The following is a 13,503-nucleotide window of genomic DNA, read 5'->3' on the forward strand; positions in this document are numbered from 1 at the left end:
GCCTTTCCGTGTGTGCATCTCTTGCGGTTTCCATCAGATCTGCATTTTCACTCAGCTGAGAGGGAGGGTCCATTGTTTGTTTGTGGAACGCATGCTTTGTATGCAGAAGGTCCCAAGTTTCATCCCTGACACTTCCCGCAGACGCCCCGCACTGCACCTGCTGATAACCTCTGAAATTTCCTGTTTAATTAAAAAAAAAAAATTGGGTGGCCAGGAGTGCTTCAAAGTGAAATGCTGGCTTCCAGCTGGCTTCCACCATCTTTATTCCCCTGAATGCCTTTGGGACCCATGTGGACCCAGAGACATTCTTAGGAGGCAAAGATGGTGAGTGACTGGAGGCCAGTGCTTTACCTTGAAGTGGTCCCAGCTACCCAGAAAAAGAAGGAAGGCATGTACAGGACCATTGTGAGCTTGGGAATGGCAGTGGGGAAACTGAGGGAGGGCTGAGGTGACCCTGGGGAGAACTGGGGGTTATCCAATGGAGTGGGAAGGGGAAGTGGGCAGACAACACTTTTTTTATTTTTTGACAATGAAAATAACAGATGTGGGAGGTCAATCCAGATCGGGAGCACAGTGGGAGGCAAAGGCTTAAAGCCCCCTAAACCCTCCCCCCATGCTAGGGTTTTGCAGATTGGGGCCCCTGTGCTTACTTTAGGGTAAGAAAGAAAGCTGTAGTGTTAAGATCCAGACTTTAATGAACTATGCAGTGACAAAATGGCTGGGATGATGGGCGTGGCTTCTTGAGGAAAGCCTCCTTTATATCCATCTGACTGTGAGGCTGGGACACATGCTGAAATCTACAAAAACTTTGTTTGTGGACTGTGAAAGTGATCATGTGGATAAAGATTAAGGGTACTTGGGCTAGGAACTGTATTCCAGGCTGCTTCCTGCTGGCCGTAGCTCGGTAGAGCACCTGCTTTGCATGCAGAAGGTCCCAGGTTCAATCCCCAGCATTCCCAGGTAGGGCTAGGAAGGAATCCTGCCTGAAACCCTGGAGAGCTGCTGCCAGTCAGTGTCGACAATACTGGGCTAGATAGATCAAAGGTGTGACTCTGTATACGGCAGCTTCCTATGTTGCTATGCTTCTGCTGTGAACTGCTGCGCATGCATCCCCTTATATATTCCTTACCTCCATTTGTAGAATAGGACATGTCAGACTTTGATTTCCCCATGAAAATGCGCTATATAGTGCTTTCTGGGCTTTCTCTTGCAGTTCTGTAGTTAAAGATGGGAGGCGAGATTTCTGGATTGCCAAAGAATCTGTTAGCTCTCAAGGGGAGGTTCCTGCATGCCTTACAATGAATTATGCCTCTGTGGCTGCAAAGACGTTGCTACGACTTAAGCTTTAGTATTCAAGATGTGAGGTTCTTCTTCCAGATCTGCCATCTGCGCTGTGTTTTTCTCCAAGCTGCCTTACGGAGAAATGACTTGGGGAAAAGGATCTCTGGAGAGATTCCTTGTTTCTACACTGCTGGGGTAGCTTTTCTGCACATCTTTCTCCTAGACTCTGTTTTAAGGCCTTGTCTTTTTTATACTGCTCAATTGGTCTTGCTAGCAAAAAAGCAGGAGCCACTGGCCTGGGGAAAGGGAATCAGAGAACCCGAGCTGGTTTTGAACACTGCATCGATTGTTTGGTTCCCTATTTCTCCCAGAGGAGATGTCAAGAGTTCAAAAAGCTTATCTGCAGAGGTGGGAGGTGATGTAGCCCATCAATGGCCTCCCTATTCCCAACAGTGGAAGTCTTAATTCACAGCCAGTATCATGTGAAAAGAATGTGCTGGCTTCCACCTCTCGCCGACTTAAAACCCCAGATGCTTAATTCATGATAAGCAGCCACTACCCACCCACTCAGATGTAAAGAAGCACTCCTGGCCCTTAATTGTAGAATCCTAGCATATTTGGAGGATCCAGTAGACTGGCTGGTCTTGCCTTTGTCCTAAGGATGGAACAACATGCTTCTTTCCTGGAACCTTAAAAAACAAAGAAACAGTGCAGCCACTACTTTGTGAGGAAGGATGGGATATAAACACAATAAAGGAATAAAAAATAAATCAAACTACAATTTGAAGTGGAAGACTGGTTGAGGGGAGGAGCGTCTTCTGTCATGTTTCCACTGAGTATCTCCCCCCCACACACACACACCTCATGTTGTGTTTACCCCGGTTGGGAAAAGATGCAGTTTCTTTGAAGAGGCCTGTACACTCTAGGCTAGCCACCTTTTGGTTATGACTAACGCTCTGCACCCAGGGCTGGCATCAAGGGTAGGCATGGGGCCCATGCCCCAGAAGGCTTCCACTGACAAGAGCCTGCCTGAACTTGCTCATCTTCTTCACCACTGCAACTGGCTTGTTCACCTGCCTCTCACTCTAGCCCAGACAACAGGTGGTGGGAAGAAGGAGGAGCAGTAGATGCCACTGCCTACTTGCTCACTGGCTTTCTGCTTGCCAAACAAGAAGTGGTAGCATTGCTGAGAAAGAGGAGGAGCAATAGCAGCTGGTGACAATGGCAGTGAGAAGGTGGACTCACTGAGGGAGGGGGCCCATCGAGGGTGCTGAGCTTGAAGCCCCTAAAAATCCTGGCGGTGGAACTCTCTGTGCTTTTTAACAGCCACATGGCAGGCAAGCAGCCCAGCCAGCCCTATCATTAGGCAGAATGAGGCAGTTGCCTCAGGTGGTAGATGCTGGGAGGCAGCAGCAAGGTGTTGGAGGAGTAAGCTGTGTGCCATGTGGCCTGCCATGTACCCCCTTAACCTAGCCTGCTGCCTTCAGGTGCAGTGGAGGAATCAAAAGATTCAATGCTAGCCCAGTTAGCTTTTGTGTATGGAATGCAAGGGGGTGCCATCTTGTTTTTTTGCTTCAGGCAGTGAAATGTCTTGGGCCATCCCTGGGAGGCAGACACAGTAGGAGCAGGGCAAGTGTAGAGAATGTGCCCCTCCCTGGGAACTCAGTAGCTGTTTTTGTATGTCTGCAAAATTAATTTAATTTAATTTAATTGCAAAATTAAGTTAATTTCCCTAACTGGTGTGCAGCAGCTGGCTTTCTCTCAACACATGCACTAGCCCAACATATTCTCCTTCAATTTTTGCTGCTGTGGGTGAGTGGGAATGAAGCTGAGTGAGTGTGGCTTGCCTAAGATGGTGGGCTTTGGAATGAGGGGCTTCCAGGTCCATCTCTAAGAGCCACATTACACATGTACAAACCTGCCCCTGTATCAATGTGCAGTCCTCCATACCAACTCTTACTCCCAATCTGGAAAATAAACTCTTGTCAGGTCAGTCATTTTTCACTTTCTCAATAACTTAGGCCTTGGTCTGGGGTTTGTTTGTTTTTTAATGTTTAGAAGAAGATACAGTAATGCAATCCTGGAAAGCTTGATGAGAGTCTTCTCTCCCTCCACCCCCCCAATACAAACAGTCTTTCAGTTTTAACAATCTGAACAAATGTACAATCTCTTTAAGAAAAACAAACAAACTAGATTCAACAGGATTGGTTACCGGCACTGGTAAAAGTCTATCAGGACCAGCATATGAACTCAGCTTCCTTCTTCAAAACTGGCACAATGTCCTGTTTCTTCAAAATAACAAAGTGATCTATTCAACTTGGCTATCTGAGAACAGATAACTATATGGCAATATTTTTTATATTTTTTAATCTTCAAGTTCCTGGTTGAGAAAGACATGCAAACTTTAGCAACATTGAAGAGAGATGAACATATACCTCTTTTTCTCGTACTCCATCAAGTTCCCCTGTCCTGATCTACAAGATCTTGGCTTTCCAATTGCTGTCACATAATTATAAGTAGCGAGTTTTGCTTTTAAGGAATATTTTAAATATTTATGTGGGCCAGGTGACTTTTATCCTCCATTTCAATTTGATGCCCAGCTAATACATCATACGGGCCATTGTGAAACACCTGTGCAAGCATCCAAGGCACAGCCTGCAGCATTTGTATGCAATTGCCATTTGTGCTGGCCCATATTCCCACAGCAGGTGTAGGGAGCCTCCTTAAGCCCCAGGGCCAAATCCAGTTTTGGGGACGCTCTCAGGGGCTGCATTCCAGTGGTGGGCAGGGCCAAAGGCAAAATGGGTGGGTCCAAAAATACAACCCCCACCCCCCGCCCAGTATATTTTAGCTTAAATATCTTACTGCCAGTAACTAAGCCTTAGGAGAGGCATTTCAACCTTTTAGAATGCGGAACGAACTGCACAAAAGTAGGAATGCTGGAGAAATTCAAGATGGACTAAAATGAGCTCAGATTTCTAAGAATGTAACCTGTGGAATCCACTGCAGAGTGATCCCCTCAGGCCGTGCAGAGCCCATGGACTTCCTGATTTTTTTTTTTTTACTTTCCTGAAAGTCATAAGAAAATACGCAGGTTTCTGCTGAGGAAAAGTTGAATGGAATGGGGGACAATAAGCTAAATGTTACGTAATGAAGTAAATTATGTAAATTGTTATGAAACCTCTTACGGAATTATTTGCACATTTTTCTGCATGACAAAAAATAATATTGCATCCATCTGTGAGCAGACGACAGAACAAAAGGCGTCTGACAATCTGCAAAACACAGATGGAGCATAGTTTACACAGTCCGTATGCAAAGCAGGTGCTCTATCACATTAAGCTATTTATTCTTCTGAGTGAGGCCCTTGACCTCTGCCCCAAAGTCCTGCCCTGACAGCACCACTGTTATGAAATGGGATGAATATTAGGAGCGCTTGTCAATACTTATGTTTTGTCTAAAGACATACAAATATGCATGCTTTTGTTTTGTATAGTTGAGGATTTCAAAGTGAATAACTTCCACTGAACATACTTAAGGGTCAATAAGACATTCTCTTATGACCTCGGTGAATGAGCCTTTGAGCATGCATTACTTTTTAAGGGCAGGCATTGTCCCTTCAGCCAGGAACCACTTGGTCTCAGGTAGAGCAGACCAAATTTGTCAACATGAATTAAGGCTGGAGGGCTCTGAGAAATGAATAGAAATGAGGGAGGTCCCTCACAGTGTGTGACATTGGAGCTGAAAATGGGAGATGAATGGCCATCTGTGAAAAGTAGACTTTCTCGCCCATCCCATCATGCACATGATGGTGATTTGGGCATCTTAGCATACTATCAATCCACCATGATCAAACCAGGCATGGGGGGATGATCTGTGCAGGAACTGACCGTGACCCTCCAGAGGCTGTTGGACTACAACTCCCATCACCCACAGACAGCATGGCCATGGTGGCTAGGGGATGATGGGAGCTGTAGTTCAACAGCATCTGGAGGGTGCCAGGTTGGGGAAGGCTATTCTACAGTGATTAAGAAAAAGTTACGCGATCTGCCTGGAGGATAACACTGCAGTAACGACATCTGTCTGCCCCACTGGCTCTCTCTTGGGCAGAGGACTGACAGGGGTCTGAAACGTGCCTCTGTGCACAGGGCCTGCAGAGGTGGGCCGTTGCCTCATCCCCAGATTCTTGCAATATGCAGTCTTTCTTTCGACACACACGCTTACACTCTTACTGAGCATTTTGCTAGCTTCATCACGACACTTAGCATTTACGTCACTGACTTCAAGGGCTCAAAGTGCATCATGTACATTAGCTTAGTCACCCTTACTACAGTCCTGCACAGTAAACCAGTTATCTTGCTGCAGAGCATTCCTGCACGCTTTCCTTCTCACACAAGAGGCATACAAATCCCAGGTGTTGAGCCTATGGATTTATTGCGGAACAAGCATATGCCCAGCATCGCATATTATGTGATATGTGGGGTCAAAATGAAAGCCCCAGATCTCCACCATGTGAACAGGATTTCTAGCTCACAGCTGTGCGAATCAGCCCCGAATATTAACTCCGACACAAATGCAGTCTCTGGGATGGTTCATTCCCTTACTTGATTCTCTGTGGGAGCAGTCACAGCCCATGTTCACTATCTTATAGAGAAACTGAAAGGTGAACTGATGTAGCCTGAAGCATTTCCCTTGACGGGGGCTGCTGGAATGAATGCTTTTGTGGCTGCGTAAACAGTTGCTGGCTTTATCTGTGTACAACCAGGTTTGCTCTTCCATTTCTCCATATCAGGGGTGTTGAATCTCTTTCAGCCCAAGGGCTGAATTCCATTTCAGAGAAGCTTTTGGGACTGTATGCCAGTGGTGGGTGGGACTGAAGGCAAAAGGGGTGGGGCCAAGATACCAAAGATGCCGCCATATTTTACTGGAAAGCTCTTAGAGCTGGTAACTAAACCTCAGGAGAGGCGTTGTAACCTTTTAGACTGGGGAAATAACTGTACAAAAGCTGGGAAACACCAAATGATTGGTGGCTGGGGGAAGGAGGGTGGGGCTAGGAGAAGGGCTGTGGCCCTCTCAGGAACCCTGGAGGTCTGGATTGGGCTCCAGGAGGGCCAGATGTGGGGCCTGGGCCTAATGGTCTGTACCCCTCCTCCATATGATCATAGAATCACAGAATCATAGGGTTGGAAGGGGCCTACAAGGCCTTCGAGTCCAACCCCCTGCTCAATGCAGGAAGCTTGATTCCCAGGCGGTTTCCCATCCAAGTACTAACCAGGGCTGACCCTGCTTAGCTTCCGAGATCAGATGAGATCAGGCGCATCCAGCCCTTTGCTCACAGGTATACCTACACACAAAAGCAAGAATGAACGTTTGCTGCTTGTGGGGAGAAGACAAATACGTGAACTGGCTCCTTAAGACCTAGATGGAAGTCTAGTAATCAGACCAGGGTCAAAACTGGCAGGTTCTGCTAAGTCCTCCTAAGGCTGCTTTCCACATCATGGTTGCCAAATGGAGGCCAATTCAACTTGCTCCAGGGTCTTATATATTGCATGGTACAGCATTCATGGCAAATGGTTCATGATGCAATCAGAGCATTCTCTCTATACTGTGTGACAACAGCGATCATATCCAGCCATTTAATGTAGTCTTCACATGGTGGTTATAATGTCTATACCACCCTTTATTCTGGCATCAGGGCAGGGAGCAAAAAAGAAAGAAAGAAAGAAAGAAAGAAAGAAAGAAAGAAAGAAAGAAAGAAAATGGGAAGGCACCAATCTCAGGAAAAAGGCCTCCAGGTGCACATGAGAACATGTTTATTGAGCCCGATGCATTCTGAGCTACGTTCTTCCTCTGGAGCATTTTTGAACAACCCATTTTACTCCTACTCTCTTCAAGCAGTACGTTGCAACTAGGGGCAGACAGATCTGTCCATTTCAGTTTCTCTCTGTTCCTCATTTTTCTGATGCTTAGTTTGCTCCATCCCATTTCTGCCTCCATTTCTGACTTTAAAAAAGCAACAACTCTGCACCAAAATATATATTTGTGTGCATTTCTCCCAATATCTGCATTTCTGTACAATTTTATTTTGGGGGGGGGTCTAATACGCACATTTTTGAAGAGGTTTTCCGTTATATAATGCTTTTCTGTACTTTTTCTCACCAATATATGCATTTGTTTGCACACTTTTCCCCAAGATACATATTTTTGTATGCAGTTTGTTTGTTTGTCTGGAGAGTTGCACCACAAAATTCTGAGAAGTGCAAATACTGAAGGCTGATTCGGCAAATGTGAACTTGGTACGTTCAGATCAATATGTGACTGAACAAAATTCTCTGCCATCTTTGTTTAAAACACACTCAGGCCTCTACCACTGGCCAGGAGACCTAGGGCTATTGGGAAGTTGCATCCCCGGCCTTACGGAACAACATCATGGGCAAGGGGAAGACTACCTTTGCCCATCCATTGATCAGAGAAGGAGCAGCTGCACATAGCTTGCTTCTCACCCCCCTCCCCAAAAGAACACTCTGCTCCAATGGCCAGTTTCCCTTGGACTGCAGAGCTGAAGGGAAGCCATTCTGGCCCATCCAACAGCCAGAGGACTAAGGACTGAGGAGTTATGTGCTTTGGGGAAAGGTCATATCATCACAGGGGTGGGCAGAAAGTAGATCTCCAGATGCTTTGGACTTCAACTTCCAGCATTCCTGACCATTGGCCATTCTGGCAGGGGCTTCTGGGTGTTGAGTCGAAAACATCTGGAGATCTACCTTCTGCCCACCCTTACATTATTACAACATATTGTTTGTAAGCCACCTTGAGCATCATTCCATTGGAAGGCGGGGTATAAATCTTCAGAATAAATAAATAAAAATAAATAGGACAGTAATAGTTTGTTCAAGAGCTCCCCCAAGGGAGAGCTCAGTTTGAAGCATGCTGGGCTGGATGAAAAAAATTCTCATGTGCACCTGGAAGTCTCCTCCCTTCCTTTTCCCTACAAGGCCAGGGAGCAGCAGCATTGTGTTACTACAGCACTGTATTGTGTATTCATGCATTCACTTCCTCCTGCCCTTAGGGTTGCAGTAGGCCATCCGAGAGGCTGGTGGATCCAGCTCAATGTCCCCCTCCCCCACTTCCTTCATACACAGTGCAGACTCCACACAGTGTTTGAGAACACCAGCTGTGAGGAACGTGGCCTGAACGTTTTGTACCCATGAGTGCAATGGGGAAGACACTGGTGTGCTGTGCAGTGTTCTCTTCTTGAATACACCCATACAATACCTGTTGACTTCTGCATGAGTGTCCCATAGGTTTGTATCAGTCAATGCTTCCATGAAGAATTCCAGTCCAGATTTTGCACAAAATGGAAGGAAAAAAATGGTCTTCGTTGAAATTGGAGTCTCCTCATAGCTGACGGTATTGCTTTGAATGGTCCCTCAACCAGACCTTTACTTCCAGTAGATGGATATATTTGGCAGAAACTCTGCCCCAGCTCTTAAATAGCAGTTTTTTTTAATTATTCCCAAAGCAAAGAATCCATTAGACATGTCTGTCTCCAGTTTCTTCCTGAACTGAACTACATATTGGAAATGTAACCCAAACATGACCCCATCTATGGGAAGGCACTTTGCTACATAAGTACAGCTGCTAAATGTCTGCCGAGAGTACAATAATGGCAAAGGTACAGCTTAAGCTGTAGCGAAAAATGTCACTCATACGAAAGAAATGAGAGAAGGGATTATAGCAGCTTTTAACGTTTGGTAACCTTCCTCCCCCCCCCCCCGCCGCCACCCCTCCCAAAACAAAAGGAAAATAAAATCCTGGTATCATCACATTGGAGTCTGCATGATATAAGTTAGCCGTACTTTGGGTTCAATATAGCTAATGTTGGTTGCCTTGCACCTTGCTTTCTAAAAGGCTGATATCTTCAGCCAGTTCCGTGACTTTTGCCTGGCAATCCAACAAGTTATCCTTAAGTACAGTTAATTCCTGAGAATGGGCAGCCAAGGTTTCATTCATATGGTCCATGTAGCCCCACATGCTCCCCGCATTGTTCTCCAACTCATTTCTGATGTGGTCCAGGCTTCCCGTGACTGTGCCCAGTCTGCCACACATGTCCTCCACCTGCGCCATGCGGTCATCAAACTGGAGCACTTCCTTCTGCAAGCTGAGAGCCACGCTCTTGCAGTTGCTCATGTCATTGATGATCCGAGACCTGAGCCTTTCAAGGTCTCCTTTTAGGTTCAGGACACGCTTGTTACTGAACAGAAGTTGGGAGCCTTGGTCACTGATCTTCTCTTGAATCGAATGGACCTCATCTTCTATTTTGCGCTCACGTTCATCCAGGGATGAGTTGACATGCAGCACTGTGTCAGAGTATTGGGAAACAGAATCCTTCAGCCCAGTTAAAGACTTGGTCATGGTGTTCAGGTTGATCTTCAGCAGTGTGATCTCACCTTGCAAGGACCCAGATGCTTCCTCCTCAATCCGTCTCTGGATCTCCAGGATGGTAGCATTGAGTTTCCGCAACAGGTCAAAGTTGCTGTCCATCCTGAGCAGTAAATCCTGGTTCTTGTTTTGGCAGTCTTCAATCTCTGTACGAAAGATCTCTACATCTTTGGAAGTGGATGCACACCCCAGCAAACATGTGCTCTCCAAGGTGGTCAGCCGGCCCTGTAGTACTTCCATCTTCTCATCTGTTTCTTTCTTTATTGTAGCAAGTTCCCCCTCCAAGAGGGGCACTGAAGCCCCATCTATTCCCACTGTGGAGCTGACATTATTCACATCACCTACAATGGTCATGAATCTCTCCTCCAAGATTCTCATTTTATTGTCAAACAAAGTCCTTGTGCCATCCAGCTCTGATCCCAGCAGACCTCTCATGCTGTCCTCCACGCTGGAGCAACAACGTCCTGTTTCCCTCTCTGTGAAATTCAGCCTCGCTTCAAGGTCCTCAAAGCGACCTTCAAAGAGACTTCCCAAGGTGACAGTGGAAAGTTCGTTGTCCATCCTGGAGTGCAGGTTCTTTTGAGACTCAGAAATGCTATGTAGGCCCTTCTCTAAGATATCCATCCGTTTGGTGAGGTAGTTCAAGTTGCTACAGCAACTTTCCACAACTGTCAGCCCTTGGATCTGGGTTTCCAGCTGTGAGATCTCCTTCTTGATCTCCAGCTCTTTGCCATCTAAGGTCTGCTGAAGACGGAGGTTGGCAGCTTTCTCTTCCTCACATTGCTGCTGCACTTCCTTGATCCGGTAATCACATGTGCTCTGGATGTTCACCAGTTTCTTCTCAAAGCCATCCAGGAGTTCCACCCGCAGGTTGCTAAGCCTGCTGTCTACATATTCTTCTAGCATATCAATGGAGGTGAGGGGTGAAGGCCGGGCTGACTCCAGCAGGTGTTTGATCTGCCCATCGTGGTCCAGGACCATGCCATGCACCTCTTCCAGTAGGTCAGTCTTGATTTTCAGTGCATCACTCACCTCAGTCACTTTGCTTAGCATTTCACCCACTGGTGGATAAGGGGAGAGGTCAGCTTTGTCTGCTGCATCCACGATCCCATCGGGAATGACTCCAAACCCCATGGTTGAATCAGGCACACTTGGGCTGTTCATCAGAGATCCAATCATCTTACTGGTGTCCTCCTGGATGGCAAGCCGTAAGTGGTCCCCTAAGCCGTTCACCATGTTGTACAGGGTGTCGTAAGACTGTGAGAGACGTCTGACTTCTTCCTCCAGCCGGTCCAGTCTATCTCCAAACAAATTAGGCATTCTTCGACCTATGCACAAGAAGAATAAACATGTTTAGATGGCAGCTTCTTGGACACTTTAGCTCATCATAAGTGAAATGCTTTTGCAGTTCTAGATTTGCCCTATGCTTATTGGGGAAAGGACAGAGGAACACCGGAAGCAATCCTGAAATTATGATATGTAAATATATTAATTCACAGGAACCATACAACACGGTTAACATACCAGTTATACTACTAATATACTACTAAGTAGATATACGTCTTAGTACATATACTAAGACAAGGGTCCCAACATTTTTGGACCTGTGGCCACATTTGGGAATTTGAGAAAGTGCTGTGGGCATCACCACAATGCCAAATCAGTGGATCACCACGTCTCTTAAAAAAGAGATTGTCTAATCAGCTAATTCCTGGTGGTGCAATGCAGCAAATACTTCTTTTAAATGTATGTTTTGACAATATTCAGCAGTTGCTTCTTTTGTGGGAGAGGTTATTAGACAGATACATTTTGTACTGGAACAGTCTTTAATATTGACTGGGTACACACTCTTTTAAATTATTTACCTGATTCATGGAAAATAACAAATGGTCAGCGTAAATGGATTCTCTGCACCCTTTTGACAGCAAAAAGACTGATATTACAACTCTGGAACGATAAACACTGACTCCTATAATGTAATGGATTGAGAACCTTACAATGCTTTCATTATTTGAACGGATGAAATATAGATGCCACGTTCAAATGGATACTATTTGGATATTTGCTCCACTTTTGTTAAAGCCTAGTTAGGCTTCAGCAGTATGTGAACCGAGAACTACCAGAAGTACAAGCTGGGTTTCGAAGAGGCAGAGGAACTAGAGATCAAATCACCAACATTCACTGGATCATGGAGAAAGCAAGAGAATTCCAGAAAAACCTCTATTTCTGCTTCATTGACTACACTAAAGCCTTTGATTGTGTGGATCACAACAAACTGTGGCAAATTCTGAAAGAGATGGGAGTACCAGACCACCTTACCTGTCTCCTGAGAAACCTGTACAAGGGTCAAGAAGCAACAGTGAGAACTGTTCCGATTGGTTCCAAATTGGGAAAGGAGTACGACAAGGCTGCATATTGTCACCCTGCTTATTTAATTTATATGCAGAGTACATCATGAGAAATGCCAGGTTGGATGAATCACAGGTCGGAATTAAGATTGCCGGGAGAATTATCAACAACCTCAGATACGCAGACGATACCATCCTAATGGCAGAAAGCGAAGAGGATCTCAAGAGCCTCTTGCTGAGGGTGAAAGTGGAGAGTGCAAAAGCTGGTTTGAAACGCAACATTAAAAAAACGAAGATCATGGCATCTGGCCCCAGCACTTCCTGGCATATAGAAGGGGAAGAAATGGAAGCAGTGACAGATTTTATTTTCTTGGGCTCCAAGATTACCGCAGACGGTGACTGTAGCCATGAAATTAAAAGATGCTTGCTCCTTGGGAGGAAAGCTATGGCAAACCTAGACAGCATAGTAAGAAGCAGAGACATCACCTTGCCGACAAAGGTCCGTCTAATCAAAGTTATGGTTTTCGCAGTAGTAATGTATGGCTGTGAGAGCTGGACTATAAGGAAGGCTGAGCGCCGAAGAATTGATGCTTTCGAACTGTGGTGCTGGAGAAGACTCTTACGAGTCCCCTGGACTGCAAGGAGGTCAAATCAGTCAATCCTAAAGGAAATCAACCCTGAGTGCTCATTGGAAGGACAGATACTGAAGCTGAAGCTCCAATATTTTGGCCACCTAATGCGAAGAGAAAACTCCCTGGAAAAGACCCTGATGCTGGGAAAGATTGAAGGCAAAAGGAGAAGGGGACGGCAGAGGATGAGATGGCTAGATAGCATCACTGATGCAATGAATATGAATTTGAGCACACTCTGGGAGAGAGCGGAGGACAGGAAGGCCTGACGTGCTATGGTCCATGGGGTCACGAAGAGTCAGACACAACTTAACGACTTAACGACTGAACAATAACAACAAATGTATAATTATTAGAAAGTTGTATACTTTTCATATGTATTCATTGTTATGGATATATACAAATTCATGTATGTATATTTTTTAAAAAATGGAATTTAAAAAAAAGTTTTGTGGGTGCGCATGAGTGCCATGTTGGGCACCATTGCCCTTTGTGGGCACCATTGGAGGACCCCTGTAGCTGACATGAGCTGTAACCAAGCTCCAGTTGCAGCAAACCTTTGGGGAGGTGGTTGCTTAGTTGCAGGCCATAAGTGTGCCTGCAGTGAGATTCATTGTGCATAACTGGTAAACTGCCATCAGCCTGTCACCATAAGCAGACGTTACTGAAGCATCCATTCAGACAGGTGTGGGCAACTTGTGGCCCTCCAGATGTTTTGGCCTACAGCTCCCATAAGCCCCAGGCAGCATATTCAATGGTGAGGAATGATGGGCATTGTAGGCAAAAGCCTCTGGTGGGCCACA

General features: G+C 45.8%; 1 protein-coding gene across 1 annotated transcript in view; it reads right to left on the reverse strand.

Moving 5' to 3' along the window:
- Positions 1–9,156: 9,156 nt before the first annotated feature.
- EMILIN3 (elastin microfibril interfacer 3) overlaps positions 9,157–13,503 on the reverse strand; it is a 38,901-nt gene continuing 34,554 nt past the window's right edge. Inside the window, exon 4 of the mRNA XM_084848382.1 lies at positions 9,157–11,051. Within this exon, the coding sequence (XP_084704508.1) occupies positions 9,157–11,051 (1,895 nt within the window). The remainder of the gene's footprint in view (positions 11,052–13,503) is intronic.

The sequence above is a fragment of the Heloderma suspectum genome, chromosome 4 (genome assembly GCF_057233095.1).
Source record: "Heloderma suspectum isolate Gila_16-S chromosome 4, 16-S_ref, whole genome shotgun sequence".
Lineage (NCBI taxonomy): Eukaryota > Metazoa > Chordata > Lepidosauria > Squamata > Helodermatidae > Heloderma > Heloderma suspectum.